This window comes from Amia ocellicauda, chromosome 18 (assembly GCF_036373705.1).
Source record: "Amia ocellicauda isolate fAmiCal2 chromosome 18, fAmiCal2.hap1, whole genome shotgun sequence".
Lineage (NCBI taxonomy): Eukaryota > Metazoa > Chordata > Actinopteri > Amiiformes > Amiidae > Amia > Amia ocellicauda.
In genome coordinates, this window is record NC_089867.1 from 12,448,317 (window position 1) to 12,469,817 (window position 21,501).

At 38.1% G+C, this 21,501-nt stretch overlaps 1 protein-coding gene across 2 annotated transcripts in view; it reads right to left on the reverse strand.

The window, feature by feature from the left end:
• bbs9 (Bardet-Biedl syndrome 9) overlaps positions 1-21,501 on the reverse strand; it is a 155,006-nt gene that overhangs the window by 107,386 nt on the left and 26,119 nt on the right. For both annotated transcript variants that reach the window (XM_066690985.1, XM_066690984.1), the window contains exons 11-15: positions 18,312-18,388; positions 16,644-16,697; positions 16,010-16,112; positions 11,101-11,205; positions 1,592-1,732 (exon numbers count right to left, since the gene is read on the reverse strand). In XM_066690985.1, the coding sequence (XP_066547082.1) occupies positions 1,592-1,732; positions 11,101-11,205; positions 16,010-16,112; positions 16,644-16,697; positions 18,312-18,388 (480 nt within the window). The remainder of the gene's footprint in view (positions 1-1,591; positions 1,733-11,100; positions 11,206-16,009; positions 16,113-16,643; positions 16,698-18,311; positions 18,389-21,501) is intronic.

The following is a 21,501-nucleotide window of genomic DNA, read 5'->3' on the forward strand; positions in this document are numbered from 1 at the left end:
ATGGCAGCATGAATAAACATGATTATATATATATATATATATATATATATATATATATATATATATATATATATATACACACACACACACACACACACACAGATACTTACAATGTTATTTTAAGAGTTCTACAAAAGAAGGGATGTCTGACAGAGATATGGGCTCTCAGATTTGTTATCAGGCAAGGGACGCCAATGACTGTGAATTGGGCACGACCACATTTTTCTTTATCTCGTGTTAGTTGCATTTCCACACAACTGCAGATTTTAAAACAACGTCAGTCGCATAATTCACATTCCCATGAGTGCAACAGATTTGTGCTTATGACATTAAGGGTGAATACATTGAAAGAAAGAAAAGTATAGAAGCCAATTCTGAAAATATACTGAAACAAGTGGAGAAGCATTAGGAACATAGGAACATAAGAACATAAGAAAGTTTACAAACGAGAGAAGGCCATTCCACCCATCATGCTCATTTGGTGTCCAATAGTAGCTAAGTGATCCAAGTATACTATCCAGTCTGTTTTTAAATTTTCCCAAATTTTCAGCTTCAACCACATCGCTGGGGTTTGTTCCAGATTGTCAAAACTCTCTGTGTGAAGAAGCGTCTCCTGTTTTTTCCGTCTTGAATGCCTTGAAGCCCAATTTCCATTTGTGTCCGCAGGTGCGTGTGTCCCTGCTGATCTGGAAAAGCTCCTCTGGTTTGATGTGGTCAATGCCTTTCATGATTTTGAAGACTTGGATCAAGTCCCCATATAGTCTCCTCTGTTCCAGGGTGAAAAGGTTCAGTTCCCTCAGTCTCTCAGTAGGACATTCCCTTTAGACCTGGAATAAGTCTGGTTGCTCTCCTCTGAACTGCCTCTAGAGCAGCGATATCTTTCTTGAAGTGTGGAGCCCAGAACTGTCCACAGTATCCAGATGAGCTCTAACTAGTGCATTGTACAGTCTGAACATTACTGCCCTTGTTTTAAATTCTACACTTTTGACAATATACCCTAGCATCCTGTTTGCCATTTTTATTTCTTCCCCACATTGTTTGGATGGAGAAAGTGAGGAGTCCACATAGACTCCTAGGTCTTTCTCGTGCGTTACTTCATCTAGTTCTATTCCTCACATAATGTAATTATAGTGGACATGTTTGTTACCTGCATGTAATACCTTACACTTGTCCACATTGAATTTCATCTGACATGTGTCAGCCTGAATATATGATAACTGAATATAATCTAAGTCCCTTTGAACTATTAACTCTCTAACTCTCATTAACCATAAACAGCCAGTTAGCCAAATAATAATATGACAGTTTCATGTCTTTTCCCCCGCATTCTTTATATATACTGTACACAAGAGGCACTGTGTAAAAGTGTTAATCCTGAAAATGTATTGATGCCAAAAACTGGCCAATAACAATAGCAGTTCCTGATCCTCATATTTAATGCATCACAATGCAAGTGTAAAATTGTCCTGAGGTAACAATGCTTGATAATAATAAATACATTAATAAATAAACAAACAAACAAGTCTGTTATATGGTAGTTGGGAAAGACTGGCTAGAGTTAAAGGATTTACACCATTGAAATAGGTCCTACCTGGGAAGACTTCTAGTAGGTTGACAGGAGGTTTATTTGTGTCGATGGTAAGTTTGTAATTGGCGTTCTTTGAAGGAGATGAAGGGTAGCAAACTAGCCTGAGAGGCAAAGAGAACTGACACTGGGCCACCCGAGGAACTCCTGAAAAACAAGAAAAAGGGGAATGACCATCAATCAGAGAAGTCACTCTAGAAAAAACATAGCAACGCAAAAACAAAAAAGATATGCATAGTGTTCCATAAAATCATACTCCTTACATGAGACAATCTATTTACACACAAGCTATACATGGAGATGACATATGCAATTATTATCAGATGTAGGAAATGAATGGCTGGACTGGGAACTCTAAGGCTCAGACAAAGTATGAAGGATAAAGTAATTAACTTTCAAATAACGAGTATAACACATACACTCACCTAAAGGATTATTAGGAACACCATACTAATACTTTCGCCCCCTTTCGCCTTCAGAACTGCCTTAATTCTACGTGGCATTGATTCAACAAGGTGCTGAAAGCATTCTTTAGAAATGTTGGCCCATATTGATAGGATAGCATCTTGCAGTCGATGGAGATTTGTGGGATGCACATCCAGGGCACGAAGCTCCTGTTCCACCACATCCCAAAGATGCTCTATTGGGTTGAGATCTGGTGAATGTGGGGGCCAGTTTAGTACAGTGAACTCATTGTCATGTTCAAGAAACCAATTTGAAATGATTTGTGACATGTTGCATTATCCTGCTGGAAGTAGCCATCAGAGGATGGTTACATGGTGGTCATAAAGGGATGGACATGGTCAGAAACAATGCTCAGGTAGGCAGTGGCATTTAAACGATGCCCAATTGGCACTAAGGGACCTAAAGTGTGCCAAGAAAACATCCCCCACACCATTACACCACCACCACCAGCCTGCACAGTGGTAACAAGGCATGATGGATCCATGTTCTCATTCTGTTTACGCCAAATTCTGACTCTACCATCTGAATGTCTCAACAGAAATCGAGACTCATCAGACCAGGCAACATTTTTCCAGTCTTCAACGGTCCAATTTTGGTGAGCTTGTGCAAATTGTAGCCTCTTTTTCCTATTTGTAGTGGAGATGAGTGGTACCCGGTGGGGTCTTCTGCTGTTGTAGCCCATCCGCCTCAAGGTTGTACGTGTTGTGGCTTCACAAATGCTTTGCTGCATACCTCGGTTGTAACGAGTGGTTATTTCAGTCAAAGATGCTCTTCTATCAGCTTGAATCAGTCGGCCCATTCTCCACTGACCTCTAGTATCAACAAGGCATTTTCGCCCACAGGACTGCCGCATACTGGATGTTTTTCCCTTTTCACACCATTCTTTGTAAACCCTAGAAATGGTTGTGCGTGAAAATCCCAGTAACTGAGCAGATTGTGAAATACTCAGACCGGCCCGTCTGGCACCAACAACCATGCCACGCTCAAAATTGCTTAAATCACATTTCTTTCCCTTCAGACAATCAGTTTGGAGTTCAGGAGATTGTCTTGACCAGGACCACACCCCTAAGTGCATTGAAGCAACTGCCATGTGATTGGTTGGTTAGATAATTGCATTAATGAGAAATTGAACAGGTGTTCCTAATAATCCTTTAGGTGAGTGTATTTGCAATTTGTAAAATATCAAATGATAATGTAATTGAATAACGATAATAAATAAGATGGATTGCCAAAGAGTTTTCATATGTCCTTAAACAATCACTGTGAATAATCAATTTTCAGATCTGTAAGAATGGACGTTTTTGTTAGCTAATAAAAAGAGTGCATATATCACAAGGAGCAACATTTAAGTAAATCTGGTCTCTCGTGAAGTAAATGCTTCTCCATTTTGTCTTTGTTTCCTGACACTTTGTTTGGAACAGGAAGCCAAAACAGAGCTTTTCTTCGTTCTGATTCTATTAAACCACTATTAGTAACACCAGGATTTTTGCCCTTTGCCTCTTTCAACACTGAAATAAAGTCTCCCAGAATAAACAGGAGGGGAAAGATTTTCTACATAAAATTAAACATTTACGGAAACCAAGATCATTATAAACTCAGAAAAATACATATCTTATTAAATGTATTTCCATTAGCAATTCCTAATTTGATTAATTTAAGCATGTTACACGTGCCTAAACAGTGTGCGTCTGTGTATAAAAAAACTAAAACACATATTTTATATAAATATGTAGATAATATATATACACATTATATACATACATACACAACATCAAGGACGCTTCCAGATTAAAACCCCCAACTATAAGTGTAAGTGAAGTTGGTGAGATTCACCTTGGTAGACTTGCCAACAGCCCATTGGAAAAACATAACTTTGCTTTGGAGTAATTCCTCTTACCCTTCCTTTGGCCTGCTACAGTAATTTCAAGAGTAAAGAACAAGACCTATTCCAGTAGCTTGTACTGGTCGCCAGCACTTCCTTAATCCTTTCCTGTTATGTCTGGCCAGGTAACTTAACCCATTTACTGTAGGGGTTTTACAATGCCTAGTTCATGTAACATGTTTTGAAATAATAAAGGAGAGCAGGGCCTCCAGGGACCCTGCCAATGTGTTCCTTTCTTTCTCACTTCTGTTCACTTGTTTTAGGTTATAATAGTGTTCTTGTACAGCAACCCACGCACGCACGCACGCACGCACGCACGCACACAAATAATTAAAGTCTACATTCTACAATCATAAACAATGGCACAAATCAAAGTGAGGAAGATTTATGTTGCAGCACTAAGGAGTATATATGCAATGCTTGTTTTTATAATCCTTTTGTTTTAGGTTTTGTTATAATTATTTAAGCTCAAATATGAGCACAACTGGAAGCATTGTTCTCGTCTTCATATGGTTTTAATGGGAGGAAAAGACAAAGAATTATTGTGCGTAAAAAGATCAGCCCTTTTCTCTCATGATTTCCATCCACCCATCGTAAACAAGATTTTCCTGATATTTTTGCTGTAATGTTTTCTAGTACAATCAGTCAGTAGACACTCAACCATTCAAGACAAAGGGAGTGATCATGCATGGTGACACACAGAATATACACACCATACTATCTGGCATGCTGCTTGCAGTGTTATTACAGAAACAGTCATGCAAACCTATACTAGAACAAGCCTCTGAGCTGATGGAAGTAATCCGTTTATGTATTTATGGGCATTTGTGAAGGGAGGATAGGAAGCCTTAGTCCAGTAACTATAGCAAAAGAGAATTGGATCTGGCAGACCAGTGTGTGTTATTACAAAGCAATTTTTCCTGCTAGGGTTTAGGTCACCATGTCGATGTTCCCAGAAGAAAAATTACACTGGTTACAGTATCAGGGCATCCCCACCATAAATCTCTGGAATGCATAACATAGGAATTTGCAGGCGCTGAACTTTTTACCTGCCTTCTTCCACAGCACACTAAAAACCAAATCTGTTAATAAAACCGGCTGTCCATAACTATTCCTTGGCTGCGTGAGCCGGTGGCATCCTGATTTAAGAGAACTGAAATCGACTGTGGCAACGTTTCACCTGGGTAATACTGCATGGAACGTTTCCGGCCTCCTCCTTTTTGTTTCTCACAGAGCATGGTACATTGCAGTGTTTTAGACCTGCATGTTTAAAATGTGCTTGCCATCAATGCATTTCAGACATCTTATACACGGTTTGTTTCTTTTTCTGTTTTAATAAAGGTATAAAAGAAGGTAAAGTGTATTCCATTATCATCCGTTATCATCTCGACAGCAAGTCTCCTAGTTTTATCAGACTTAATCCAGGTAGTGAGTTGCTGGTGGTGATAGGGGTGATATACTCTAGCTGGGTAGGATACAGGATGAGCTTGTGTAACCACAAATAATGTAAAGCTTCAAATGAAAACTTACATGTGGTTAAATTGCATGATGTGCTATTCTGTACAGCCTGAGATCAGTTTCGTACAAGAGAATAATAAAAAGTTAATTTCACAGGGCTATAAAACCCGAAATCTGAAGCACACACTGCAGTTTGGTAGCGCGGAGCTCTTTCCTCCCACTTCGTATGTTTTTTTTTCTCCACAGCTATCGAGTTTCCATTAAACATAAATATTCTTATTAACAGCCTTCCTTCCCCCGGCTGTGTTCTCTCCTCACTGCAGTTATATAATATTGTACTCACCTGCTGGGTTGAGCTCTGTTAATGGGAAGCAGTGCAAAGAAAACAAAACACAGTCAATTTAAAACACATCTTTAGGAGGGCAAGTCAACATCATTGGTTTGTCACCTTTTCCCCTGTTTACTTAACAACATCATTACTGGGTCACATTTCCCTAAAGATCCTTTAACATAAAAAAATAAATTACTGATACTTTTGCACATGGGACTCTAAGACTCCATATATTCAAATACTACCTCCTGGGTATGAAATTCAAAATAGTAAAAGAACAAGACCCTCGCAGGAAAATTAGGTGGATTAATAACATTTCTTTTGGGTGTGAAGTTAACAACCTGGCAAGCTCACACAAGACAAATGCCACACAGATGAAGATGCAATAGTAATATCAAAGGGCAGACATTAGATCATTACATCTTTATATATCACTTCTTTATATATTGGTACGTTCTTTGATCTCACTGACACAACATTCTTAAAATACAACTCCTGAGGAGAGAGAGAGAGAGTGAGAAAGAACTCTCCCATGCTGTGATTTGTGCAATTACTAAAAATACCTGAATTCAGACGTTGTTGTTTTTCAATCAGACACCATATAACAATGCTTCAATCTAATACATGATTAAATAGAATTATTGTGAAAAAAAAAAGTCAAGACCACCCTTCAAAGTTTAATTTTTTGTTGTTTTTTCTGTAGAGGAAATTTCCTAAAATGTTCAGAGTTGTGAACGGCTTAACTCATGCATTCTTATGCTTGATCATACCATGAACCATGTTACTGTATCCAATTTGAATTTCACAGTATATTTAGCTACATAATTATTATATATATATTTTACAATAACAAGACCTAGAAATGTATCTTGTCCCAAAGCACTTTAGTGTAGGGCGCTCACTTTATTCCCCACTGAAGTGTACGACCTATTGGAGTGGCAAGTGGAAGCCATTTCCAGCTCAGCTGCACTAAGCAGATAAAGTGGAGGAGTGAGAAATTTATGAATTACTCCGTTAAACCTGAGGGGCAAGCTAGACTGATAAAGCAGCAACTTGAAATGGATCCAAGACAGGGATTTAGCAGCCTCTATTGCAAACAGCGCCACAGGATCTTTAATGAACACACGTGCAGACAGAAGCTGGGCATCTCCTATGCAAAGAGCACTGTGCCCCCTGTCTCCATGCTGGGGTATTGCTTGGCAATGCCTGGCTCAGAGTAGAGTACTGTACTGCTCCCAGTGCGTCTAACTTAATATTTATCCTTACTTAATTATACCGACTTTAACAATTAAATCAGTGCAAAAGATGACAAATAAAAGGGTATTAATCAAGTACTGTAGTCTCACATGCATTCCCCCTCCTGAGAGAGACTATGGCCCATAAAACAGGAAATATATCTAATCCTTCATCACACCAGTACCAGATTACATAACACTTTCACGTGGAGCCCAAAAACAGCAGCTTGTGTTCCTTAAAAACTCAGTTTTAAAGTACAATTTGAAATATGCAAATTAAGTGTGTGTGTGTGTGTGTGTGTGTGGCAAATATGCAATAAGAGTATAAAGAGAGAGAACCAGAAATTATAGATTTTTGTTCTACCTTCAATCGGCACAGTAATGCTGGAATGTAATAGTGAGTGAAAAGTTTTTTCTTTGCCTGACTCAGAAGCACTTCAATTTCAGCCAGCAGTTTAATTTAGGAATAAACACTTCCAGGAAATCTTTCTCCAGTGCAACACTGGCAAACTGTAAAATCACCCCTGTTTTCGATCGTAAGGATTGCAAATAAATTGTCTCCAAGATCCAGGGGTTGAAGTTGCTCTAGAGCAGCACTGAATTAACACCAGACTAGGAAATTTAAGAAAATGACTAATAATAATAATAATAATAATAATAATAATAATCCATCATACATTAAAATATTAACTTTCATTATAAACAATATACATACCAAGAAAATACATTTTAAGAAACCTCAAGTGTAAATTCCCTTTTAACGGCAGGTGTTTTTACTTTTCCTATGGGTAACCTCTCCTCCCACAATGTAATGTAGCATTAAAAATGCAGGGCCTACACTTAAAACACTTCCTGTCAATACAAGTGTGGCTGGGAGATCCGGGAGCGGGAGAGCAGGGTTTACTGGCAGTGTGGTTTAGAAATATTACAGCGTTTACCAGCCATGTTTTTAAGTGAAGGCTTCAAGCTGCACATTTCAAAAGCCAGTGCTTGTCTTCAGCAGGTCTGTCAAAGAGCCCTCTTTCCTCCAGCAACCATAGTCAAGTGCTGTATTGACAGCAAGTCTAAAAGTTAAGGGTGTACGACTGCTTGGGTTATACTTGGGTTTTTACATTTTTGTTTTGTTTGCCTCTCTGTTCTTTCTTTCCAGACAGTCACTGGAGTTGCTGTTCCATGGCAAGCTAAGGAAACCCTCTCCGACTTTACACTTGCCCTTTCAATTTCATGTTGCCTATTGAAATATCTGGATGACAAGTGATTAGTAAGAAAGCCCAGATTGAAGCCAGCAATCCGAAGACTATGGAACACCAGCCTGCAGAGATTTGGATTACAAAGCCCTCACAATCAATTTCTTTCTAGTGGTTTACTGTTTTTAAAATCCAAATCCCAAAACTCATTACATAGTAATTGTTCTGATCCACACATGCATATCAGCAATTAGGTTAGTTTGTCTGCATACATCGACATACATACATTGAATTGCATACTCCTGTGGTCTGCACAGATTTTACATATCTTGTCGGCTTTAAAATCAATCTCTGTAAACAGAATATAATGGATGTATGTTGAGGTTAAGGGAATGAGGACTTGACCTCCCCCTCCTTCACTCCCACCCACTATAAGCAAAATATGAGCTTCCCCTGCATTCACTGCAGTCTTTCCTCATGACAAATATAAATCTTTTCCAAATACTACTTTATCACTGTTTTTGAAATAGAACAGTCGAGTAAACTACTGTAAATTCCATTAAGGTTGATTAAAAGTCATCATTACCAGAGGGGACTAATGTATCTGAAGGAAGGATGCCCTGGGCAACACAGCATTTTCTAGCTTGAATTTGTTGCCAAGTAGTTGTTAGCATCAATGCAGATTCACATGGCCATAATAGAAAGGCTTGAGAGAGTTTCAAATTTAAGGGAGGTTTTTAAAACCAATAAATCACAGGGCAAGGAAAAAACAGATCAAAATATATATTCTGTGTGAACTCTTTTCCAACTCCAATGGAAAATAAAGGACATAAAGATCAGTGAATAAAGCAGCTTCATCCTTCTGTTCACAATCACCAGACAGGGAAACAAACAGGGTCTTGTATCTTTTCTAAACAAAGTTTAAAATAGACAGACATAAGTTCCACTGACAAAAGGCATGTCCTGGATCTGGATCTTATTGAAATTGGATCTTGTTTGAATACATTTTAATTAAGTGTCAAAGTGCCGGCTTAAAAATAAAATAACATGAATAAATCAGGCCTGGGATGAGGAGTGGTGAACCCAGTCAGAAGCAGAGAGGCTATTTTAGCCCTGGCTGCACAGAGTTGCCAGTCTTATCTAACCTTTGCTCTCAGGGACACAAGGGGGACCCATTGGCAAGCCCAGCAAGGCTTCAACTGGGTGGGAGTGATTCAGGTTGAGCTCCATCGCCTAGTATAAATAACCGATAAGGCCCACTAGGTGAACAGAGAACAGAAACGTATCCCTCAACCTTAGTTATTGGCTTCTCACATGTAAATCTCACCAGGGAGGTTTAATTTCTATGCTGTACTGACCTTGAGTAGGACTGCTACTGAAGCAGGCCTTCACTCACATATACTATTTATTTTTAATCTGTTCTTCACTGGAGGGAGTTGAGGAGATCTGAATAAAAAGAGGAATGGGAGGAAAAAGCACAAAAGTAGGATGTAAATACGTTTAGTAAAAATAAATAACCATTTTGCATGTATACATTTTCCTCTTTAGGTCTGAAACTCGATTTTACATCTGCCTTTAAAAAAAAAAGGATACCATGAGTGACTATTTGTCATTTGGCGTGCTTTCAAGTCTCTTGCTCACTGTAAAGCAAAGCCAAGTCAAATACATTTTAAATGAAGCTCAACATGTCTGAAACGTTTTCATTTATTTTTTTCAGACAGTAAGTTCACTGAGACTATATTCACAGTAAAGATTTGTATTTATTTTTGTCACAAAGCCTTTAATTGTTTATTTCAAATACAATCTACATGGAAACGTTCAATTTGAGAGATCATCATTACTGTATAGCAAGTGAACAGAAATTACTTTGTAGGATTTCATCTTTCAGACTCTTATCCTATTATTACATAGTTAAGAAGGGCTTTAGAAATAACAGGCCCTCGATTTATTTGGTCTATTTTTGGAAATACAATAAAACTTCCTACATTTTTCCATGCCATTTCAAGTTTTTTTGTGCTTTCAGGAACATTTCCACTAAAAAAAATGCCAAAACTGATACACTCCAAATGAAACAATAATACAAATGCCTCTTTTTGTATTTTTAATAAAAAAAATACATTATTATAAAAATTAATTCATTAAGAGTTTTTGTAGGAGAGGGTAAATTCTTCCAGACCTGAAGAACCTGCCAAATGTTGCTGCTGAACAGAGGTCTGTATGTATGAGTTCCCATAAGATTAACCCTTACATTACAACAGGAGTAGTGAGGGTCTGCAACAAACTACCAGATCATGTGGATGAGGCAGAATTTGTTGATTTTCCCAAACAGCTGTTGGATGAGATTGCAGGATCAAAGAGCAGCTGGACATCAAAGTGAACAAGGGCCAAATGGGCTAGTCTAATTTAAAATTAATTTAAAATGTTCTTACTCTTTTCACAAGTTCACCAAGTCTCATAATAACTTAATGTTCAATACTGAACATGAAAGCGCTAAAGGTATACCATTCAGAATCCTGAATTTCCCCAAAGCTGCAATCATCGAGTTTGGATACTGTTCCATGCCCAATTATGTGTAATGTAACGTATGTAGTTTATCACAAAGCATTTTATTTATGTTCTGTTAGCACAATATGCTGCTCAGCTTGAGGTAATGGTTGAATGAGGACCAGATTTCCTCTCAAACGCGCATGAAGAAAAGCCGTCCAAGGGAGCAATAATTTCAATTCAGTCAATTGATATGCGAACGTGCTGCGCAGACTGGTCGCATTGCTTTTTAATTCCAGACAGACAATGTTGCGACAAACACTCTTGGCTGACAAGGCTCCTACATGTTCCAGGAAAGCATATTCCAGCAAATGTGAAAAGAATGCTAATTTTTCATGGAGAACTTCTGCATGTTGAACAATCAAGAAGAGAAACAATCACATGGGGATGCCTATGTATGAGGCTGGACTGACCTGTTGGTGTGCTGTAGGAAAACGCCACATCTCCTCCTAACTCAGCCGGCGGGTATTCCTGTTTGAGGAAAGCAGAGAACACCACCGTACTAGAAGATCCGGGATCTATAAAACAGAAAACATAAATTAAAATCTGAAGTTTTGTAAAATAAACCATAGATAGAATATTTATTTTTAATCCATGAGTTCAGAAAACCTATACAAATATTAAAACTATAAATTAAAATGCGAGACATTATTTTAAGTGCATCATTAATATTGTCAGCCTCCAAAGATACTTATGAACTGACAATAAAGGATAGATTAATCTTAGACTTCCAGCACGATGATGACACCAACATCTAATTCTTTGTCTTGCATGGAACGGAAATTACTGATGTGCACATTGTACATCAGGAAATGCTAATAAATTCCCAGTGCAATGTGAGATGATCTCACAGATCTCAGAAGCAATCCATACTATACATCAACATACGGGCTGGACCTCCCGATGGACTTCTGCTGCATTTTAGGACCTTGTTTTCTGACACACCATCCATCAGTTTTGGAGCATTTCAGAACAAGTGAGAATGCACACAATCCTTTTAACAGCAGATGGGAAAAGCTTTTCTATAAATCACCACAAACGCCTCTCATCTCTCTAAAGAAGCTGATTAAGCAAAGGCCAGCACGGACAACACATTCGATCCTAATTAGATATAATCTAGACAAAGTTGTTTTCCTGTTGTTTTCCTGTGTGATAAAGTGCAGTGTTGAAGGAGGACATGCTGTTCACACATGTCTTCATACACCAAAAGCAGATTTTAGACATTTCATATTAAAATGCCCACTTTGTATACACAAACAACCTGCTTCAGCTATAATTTCTCAAATCCTGTACTGCTCAAGAACTGTAACGGACAATACGACTGTACCTATTGCATTAGCAATTAAAGATGAATAATTGAATAATTACAATTATGCATATATTCTGTAGTCATGCTGTAATGCTTTGTAAGACGCATTGGAGTGGATTATAACCCCTGAACTTCTGTGGTCTGAATAAAGCTAACGCATTTTAGAAGGGAACAAAGGGCTACTTTTTTTTCCCTGAGTGTTAAAATAAGCCTTGCTACAGGCACCAGTATTTAGGAGTAACAACATAATTGCACACTTTAACAGAGCTTATTTTGCTAAGACACCACAGACACATTAGATGCTATCCAAACCACCAAGATCCACTCTGCAGTGTTTAATAGTGTCAGTGGAGAATTCCTTTCAAAGGGGATACTTCTCCATCAAAAGCCACAAAGAAGCCCTGCATGGAAATACTTTGCTTATACACAGTGCATCCAAAAAAGGAGGTGACTTGGAACATTTTTCCCCTAATGTGCCAAACAAACCTAAGGTGATTTTAAAATGTAAACCTATACGTCTAAAAAGAGCAGCGACAGCAAATAGGCTTAACTGATTGTTTCGAGTCAGCCCTGGGTCTGAGAGTGTAATAATTCTAATAATTAAGCATTAGAGGTCTTCACAGATAGTCTAACTTTCTGGTGGTGGTAACTTTGCACCCAGATAAATTACCCTGACACTGCGGACAGTTTGTAATGGCAAAGAATGTGAACTTTCATTGTTAACTGCAGTCAGGGATTCTCCATTAGCTACCCAGTGCTGCCCTGCAGCACTTTCTCTGTGCTCCATCAACTCAACTGACATGACGACACACGTTGTCAATACGAGGTACATTAGGCATAAAAACAAGCTTTTAACCTTTACACTTATCCACATTTATAAACAGTGTGAAATGCGTTTTTTTCACTGGGAGCCAGGCTAAAGGTTGACACCATTAGTAAGAGTTAAACGAAAAATAAAAAAAGCAGGTTTACATTTTTCCCCTGCTTCTGCAAATGAAAGACATATTTGCCTTCCTCTTTTAACCTTTTACGACACTAATGTCAACCTCTCAAGTCAGTAACGGCGGGCTCATTACTTTAAGATGAACTTCAGAAACACATTCCAGAGAGCAGATGTATAACAGAATAAATAAACTGAATTTGGAGTGAAATTCTAGTACTTGCTATTCTCATGACTGGTAATGGGGTGTGAAATACAGAAATTGTGTCAAAAAGGCACAACATTCTTCCATAACCACATGGTGGCACCAAATAAATCTGTAAAGAATAACACCTTCAAAGTCAGGTTATAATGCAAGTGCATTGTACATGCGTGGTCTACTTCATTTGATGTTTCTACAACCCATCTCTATGCCATATATCTCAGTGCATACAAATTCAATATTCTTGCACTTGCCCAAGAGTGAGAAAGGATGTTTTGTTTCTGGATTTTTAAATTAAACAATGTCATTATCACGTTCCTCTCATATTATCACTCTTCTTTTCAGTTACCTCTCCATACACAATAGTGACTGAATAAGAGGGCCTTGGATTGTGAACAACGCGTTCATTTTTCTAGTGGTTTAAAACAAATACAGAACAGTGTTTCTCTGCAATATCCTTTTCATGGTCCTCAATACTGCTTTGAGGTCATAATGTATATAACAATGCCCAGACTTATCTCACAATACAGAATGTTATTCTTTAAATGCCAATTGAGAACCCAGAGTGCTAAATGCTATGTGTAACCAATCAGACCATGGTTTCTTGTAGCTTCACTAATTAACAGTCTCAAATTATGGATGAACAGCATTGTAAGATCCACCCCCCAAAAAAGAAACAAATATTTGACTGTCTATAGTAGGGGGATTAGGGTACCATCTGAAAAGAATAAAGGCCTGATCAAAAACAGGGGCTTTTTCCTGTTGAAAGCTAAAATTTAGATGATGTTTCCAAGTAACTGATATATTTAAAGATATTATGAACATATCCAAATTACTAAGAATACAAAAATAGGAGACACATGGTTGTAAGGTAGTTGTTCCAATTGGAAACATCCGTTGGATTAAAAATGTTAGAAGATTATATTAATCCACATTCTTCGAAAATATGTACTGAATATGCATTGAATATGATTCAGGCTGATCACAGGATAAATGTAATGCAGTTGAAATGATATTTAACTGTGCTGAAAGACAACATGTATATACAGAGAACAATAAACAAAACATGATGGCACTACTTTTTATATGAAGATTTATTCTGCATTACATTTTAAAAGAGGCCTGGGTTGCGTATTCACACTAGTATTGACTTTATGTAGATAAGTGTTATTGTGCTCAGGAGTTTATTTAGCTAAACCGATGAGTTACTTAACTAGAAGCACTGAACTAAAATCAACTTGGAGCTCAGAAGATGTTTCTCAGTGAACAGCTGAATTAGTAGCTTCACATGATCCCCCATCAAGACCTGGGATATGAATCCATGTTAAGCCACAGAGGAGGGAAAGGCTTGAACACTTGATTATTTGTTTTAGGTTCAAATTTCAAAGCCAGCTGCTGATTGACTGAACTAGCACGGTCTATTCTGTGCTTCAGATAAAATGCATAAACATTAGAAGATCAAACTTACTTCCCTAAGACACTGCTGACACCTGGACACTCACTTGGCAATGCGCATTGTGGAGTATTACAATAGTCTTAATTGTCTGAAGAGAATCAGACTATCGATTTACAACGGTGCTCTTCACTTTTAAACAATTCTGATGACCAAGTATGTCCTGGAAGCCAAGAGAAGACATGTGAAACCAATACATTTTCTATTTAAGATACACTGCAATAACATACTATAAATTTTGCGTGTGTGCTTGTGTGCATGTGCATGCATGTGTGTGTGTGTGTGTGTGTATGTGTGATATGCAATAAAGTCAGCCAAACTGTAATCATTTGAGAGTTTGTTTTCAAAGGGCTGTATACCAGGTTGACATTTTGAGGTCACTTGAAACCTTAGACTCCAAGTATTACAAACGTTATGTGTTAATATTCAAGAACTTGGCTTGCAATTAATATAATTGTGCATTTACGTTGCAGAATGTGAAGTCAGTGTATTATTCACTGATAAAGACGCCAGTATTTCCACTGACCAATATAGGCGGTTATAAAAAAACAAGTTCACATATATTGAATCCAGGGTAGAGCCATAATCAAAAGTGATGAGAAAGAACAGACATAATGCAAACCTTGTTTTTGGTATTTTTCCTATCCAATTATAGTTGCCATGTTATGAAAACCCATGACCTCCTGCCTTAACTCCTTCCTATGGTATTAGCAGCCATAAGTGTAAGTTCTTCCACAGTCCATTTATTAACAAAGAAAACAGTAATATATTATTGTAAAAAAATAAATAATGTTTGTTTCTGCAGCTACAGGCTTTAACCTGTTGAAAGGTTTGTCATGGTGACACCTGCAATTATAAGTCTGGGATCTGGAGACTCCCGCCTTTTATCCGGTAGGTAAATCTGTCGGAGGACTGTGCCGGCTGGCAGATTGTGTGCACACATGCTAGGGTATATGGAGTGCCAAGTAAGAAGCCATTCTGAAATTTTTTTACTCCCCAGTTTGGGAGATAGCACAGGCTGAAGCCAACAGTGGAACCGCATTGAAGAACCAGAGGCATGCCAAGTGTTAAAAACATAGGATCTTGAGGTTGGGCAACTGCACACAACAATGTACATTAGCTGTACATATTGTCACAACAGTACATTAGTGTGTCAGAGCCCCACCAACAGGCCGGGAAGGTGGAACTAAGAGGTGAAGAGACTGTTTGAGTTCCCGGCCTACAGTTACCACACCTACACAGATGTGGTACTGGCCAGGTTGCATTGTGTTTTACTCATTTTCCGATACAATAGTGTACATGTTCAAGCAGCTGAAGTCTGGGCGGCGTACCTGCAGCATCACAACAGTCAAAAAAGGACAAATATATTTTTAAAGCAAGCACAGCATTAGCACTGACGTCTGTCGAGTGGCACTTACCCATCGAGTCTAACACAAACTGTTCCTGAGAGACTGCGAGAGGAGGCTGAACACACACTGTCAGTTTGGGATTTCGGACTGCTAGTCTGCTTTTTATTTTGATCTGATCAGACAGAGGGAGGAAGAAAAGAGCTTTACTGAACAGACAGGCCACATATCGAGTTACTGAAAATACAAAAAACATTAATAATTAACACAAAAATCAAAGTTTTGGTGGCTACAAGTATTTTTTGCCTTGCCAGGCACACACATTTAGTAAGGAACACAGCTCATAAAGGCAAATGTGAATAGTAATAATAATGAAACAAATCTCAATATGTAACAGGGTAACAACATTAAACACCAGTTGAAGAAAAGAAATTGATATACCTATGAAAGCAGCACAGTGTTCTGTATTCACCAGTAATTCCAAGACTAATACCAGCACTAATACTTAGATTGCAAGTCAACCAGAAAAATGAATCATTGCATTGTGTTATTGTTTTAGGTTTTAGGTGTTGCATTATGCAGCTAGAAATAATGGCACTACTTATTACTACTACTTAGTAATTAAAGTTAATTATGTAAAGTGTGATTTAATCTCTCTAAGACACATTTCTGAAAGCGAAAAACAAAACAATAAAAAAAACAATACCTTCACTGTGACAGATGGGATGAGCAATCCTCCCATTTCAGAGATGGAAGCTTGCTGTGAAAGAAAGAGTGCAACATTACAAAACATAAAGCAACAATACAACTAAGTCCAAACAATTCTACTGCTCTGACATTTCACACTAAGCAGCGTTATATTGGGACTACTGTACATCTTATAACATAGGTTTTCCCTTTGCCTCTCAAATATTCAGATTGGATTCCAGCTGCCTAATAAAACAGTGTCTAGAATGTGCTGTGGCTAAAGTAATTAAAGCATGCATTATTCACAAATAGCATGCAAACATAGCTGGTTAAAGGAAATCAAGGGAACTTTACATGACATAAATAGATGCAGGATAAATAGTAATATGAATACAGCTGTTCACATTGCAGTTTAGACCACCAGCATTACCTTGGTATTAAGTTTCATGTTTGTTGCATATCCTTAACTCTGTCATTCTTTGCACTTCTATTTGCTAAAAAACAACAGGTCATATCTGATCAAGAGGAAATAAATAAGAGGATGTCACATGGCTCAGAGCAACATGTGTCAATGACCTTGTGTAACTCCAATATGTTACCACTCTAGCCTTCATTACAGTCAACCTGGAAAAGCCTATGGAGCAGCTAATCTTGCCAAAGCAATAAAGTAACTTGAACAAGAACAACAATAGGGATACTTGCAGAACACACACATACTTGCGTCTCAGTTTCCTCATTTGCTTTCATGGCTTTCTAGTTGCTTTAGCTAGTAACCAGAGAGTGGGACATTTGTGTGCAGGGGTGTCCACAGTTAGGGTGAAAGTGTCAGGTTGGAAGTGACCCCTGAGAGCCGAACCTGTCTTATGCTACTCAAAAAAGCACCAGCACGGACACATTCAAATGCCTATAAATCATTTAAATCAGATCTCCGGAAAAATGGATTTGAAAACAAACATGGAAACTAAGATGTAAGTCATGTTTTTCTTTTTTTGGAGGCATGTCTTTCTAATTTGGTGGATGTGACACATATGTATATATTTGTCAATGCCTGCTGAGTGTCATTGGATGTTCTTTACACTACTGTTTGCTAATTAAAAGTCTAACATTAAATATAAATAATAACAGAATTCTATTTTTATATTGCCTTTGGTGGTGACATTTTAATATATTTCAAATGCAATCAGGTGGCCAATATCCAATGCAGTGCTTAATTAGGATATATTTAAGAAATACAAAACTGTCTGTTAATATTCAAACTACATTTCAACATGGACATGTTTCCTTATCTTTTCCAGACATTGTAATTTGCACACAAAAACTAAAATGTTTGTATTCAAGAAAGGAACCTCACTCCATTTCTGTACCGTTGCTGTAGGTGAAATTGAATGAAGCTGTAAAAATGCTTTGTAAATGAAAACTCCAGTGAAAGTAGTGTGTGAGTAGGGATATATATATATATATGAGCCCACGCCAGGGGCATCGCTAGACCCAATTTAGTGGTGCTTCAGTCCAACTATATTTTCTCTCAGCCCCCTAAAAATATTATGATCAAAGAATAACGAACCACCGCCGGGGTGATGAAATACGGTCAACACCCCCCTTAATGCAGTCTTCAACAAGTCCGACAAAACACCATTGCCAAGCCCCCCTGTAACTTTCAGTCAAGAAACACCCCTGACTCACGTACAGATATGGGATCCATGGTATCAGAGACAGAGGGAGTTATCGTCAAGTCGTCTTCTTTGTCCGCCTTAGGCAAGATATCTGCAAGAGTAGGAAAGGCTCAAAATGTAAGGGTACTCAAGAGACTCCAGCCATGATCTTGGCTGGCCTGCAGCTTGCATTGATTCTCCATAAATATCTTTACCATTAGGGGCTTCCCCACACAAAAAGTAATTAAAGCATTGTGTCTCAATCCTGTCACATGTCAGTGCGGGCAATTCTGTTCGAACTGATCTTCAGGTCCCAACAGCCAAATTGTATCCTCACTGAGTTTAGATATAAGGCATTGGATTTACACCAAATTCAGTGCCAGCTATTACTAATTATCAAAATTCATTTTCACTCTCAAGATAAATATTTTTAAATATATAATGAATCTGAATAAAACAAAACCCTTTATCCCTTACACAAACAGATTATATTCACTAATATACCCACTGTTGAGAGATTTAGAAAATAAAAGTATTCATCCCTTCTCCTGTTGATTGGACTTAGCAATGATTTAGGTAGCTCATCCACAACTGTAAACCCACCATCATACAATATGTGGGGCTCTTAATTGTATTGTATATTACAGATGTGTGTGTATCATCAGCCCATATCATTTCACTGCTGGTTTTCACTTTTTTCCCCACATCTACAAAGTTTATGATTTAATCTTCCCATCTTTTATATAGTCATCTTTTTAATGATGATGTCAGATTTTCATTTATTCTCAGATGCATTCATTTAATTTCTGATGTCTTCTTCCCATGCTTCTTTGTGTGGGTCCTCCATCCCATTTTCACACAATTGTCTTTTGATTTCTTCCATAATATCTCCTGCACCAATTTGTCGTCCAAGGAAGACCTGAGTTTTGACTTCTTCGAGTATTCGTTGATCTACTAAAAAATGTACAATGTGGATAAACAATTCCCTTGGTATTACACAGGTTCATTTTAAGTTCAGTTTTCTTACTTGCATTTGAGAGTTCTTGAAACTGAAGCTGCAGGTCTTCAGGTGTTTTTGCAAAAATATGACCACGGCATCATCAATTTGTAAGTTGTTCAAATTAGGTCTGTTTTACTTGATACATTTCTCTTAGCAGTCCAAAGTTTTTAACATCTTCAATAGTTTCCGTGACCTGTTTTGAAGTGATTTTATCTCCTCAACACCCTCCTTTGCAGATCTTGATCTTGTCAGTATCTTGGTGGAGTCGGATTGGATGTATAGGTTTCTTCAATGTTTTCATTTCTTAGAGCCCTGATGAGTTGAGTACATATTGAATCAAACGCTTCCTCATAGTCAACAAAGCCCTAAAGTCTGCATTTTAAACAAAAATTCCAGTGACAGCAGTGTTTAAGTAGGGATACATATACAGATACAGGGATATATGTATATATGCAACTGCAAGGAGTTTTGGGAAAGATTTACGGCAACAAAAGACAGACTATAAAATGTAGATGTCTGATTTAGGAGGTAGATCAAATTTAGGAGGGTGTAAAGTGAAGGACTGTAAAACATATTTTAATGCATTTGGTCACAGGACAAAACCTCCTACAATCACCCAACACATGGACACCTTCAGAATACATGAGTTAATGTCAGTAGCTCTTCTTCAAAGACATATCTTAGATCTTAAGAAAGCCCTGTATCCTTCCAGGATTTTTCACATTCAAACTATAGCAGAGGACAAAATACAGTTAGGAAAACACCTGTCCTATAAATGCAAGCTGTCTTGAGCAAATACAATTAATACAATTCTCGATTGCAGATATCCATAGAAGTGGATATACCACAATGTAGTGCTCTGGCAGTGAATTGTTTTAAATCTGTACAGCATGGAGTAATTAAACAGGTTGTGATCACATACGATCATTGGAGGCAGTGCTAATTTCCTGTACAAGCTTATATTAACACCAATAGGTCAGCCTTTTCAGTTGTTATTGTAGGCACTGTTCGAATGAGTCTCTTTTTCATACATGATCCGTATCCTGTGATGAAAATGTTCTTGTGATACTGTAAACACAGCAGGCTGATTCAATGGGGATTACTCTCTAGTTTCAAGAACAGGTGATGTCAACAGAGGTGCCATGAGCCTGACCGGGGCAACGATCTCACGGATAAATGGACCCCACTAAACGCTCCTCTGGGTTAAAGTATCAGATTTGTTATCAGAGAAAACTATCCATTAGAGATGTTTATTTTGTTCTGCTTTGCAGGAAAGTGAATTGATGTGATTTAATCTAAATAGCTGAAAAGAAAAGGGGAGAACAATCATTTTAGTCACGGAATACCTCACCCTTGTAAAAACACAGTCAAGTCGTGCATAAATACGATGGCATTAACAAGGAACAAAATTGTCTGAGGAGGCTCTGTTACAAAGCAGTGCATTTCGGGAAAGGCTTATGTATTAAGGTTTACATAACCTTATTATGATTAAACAAAATGAGTGGAAAGAGAAATGACAAATTAACAGCAGTTCACAGAAACTGCTACACTGCATCAGAAGAACTACACTCACCTAAAGGATTATTAGGAACACCTGTTCAATTTCTCATTAATGCAATTATCTAACCAACCAATCACATGGCAGTTGCTTCAATGCATTTAGGGGTGTGATCCTGGTCAAGACAATCTCCTGAACTCCAAACTGAATGTCTGAAGGGAAAGAAAGGTGATTTAAGCAATTTTGAGCGTGGCATGGTTGTTGGTGCCAGACGGGCCGGTCTGAGTATTTCACAATCTGCTCAGTTACTGGGATTTTCACGCACAACCATTTCTAGGGTTTACAAAGAATGGTGTGAAAAGGGAAAAACATCCAGTATGCGGCAGTCCTGTGGGCGAAAATGCCTTGTTGATGCTAGAGGTCAGAGGAGAATGGGCCGACTGATTCAAGCTGATAGAAGAGCAACTTTGACTGAAATAACCACTCGTTACAACCGAGGTATGCAGCAAAGCATTTGTGAAGCCACAACACGTACAACCTTGAGGCGGATGGGCTACAACAGCAGAAGGCCCCACCGGGTACCACTCATCTCCACTACAAATAGGAAAAAGAGGCTACAATTTGCACAAGCTCACCAAAATTGGACAGTTGAAGACTGGAAAAATGTTGCCTGGTCTGATGAGTCTCGATTTCTGTTGACACATTCAGATGGTAGAGTCAGAATTTG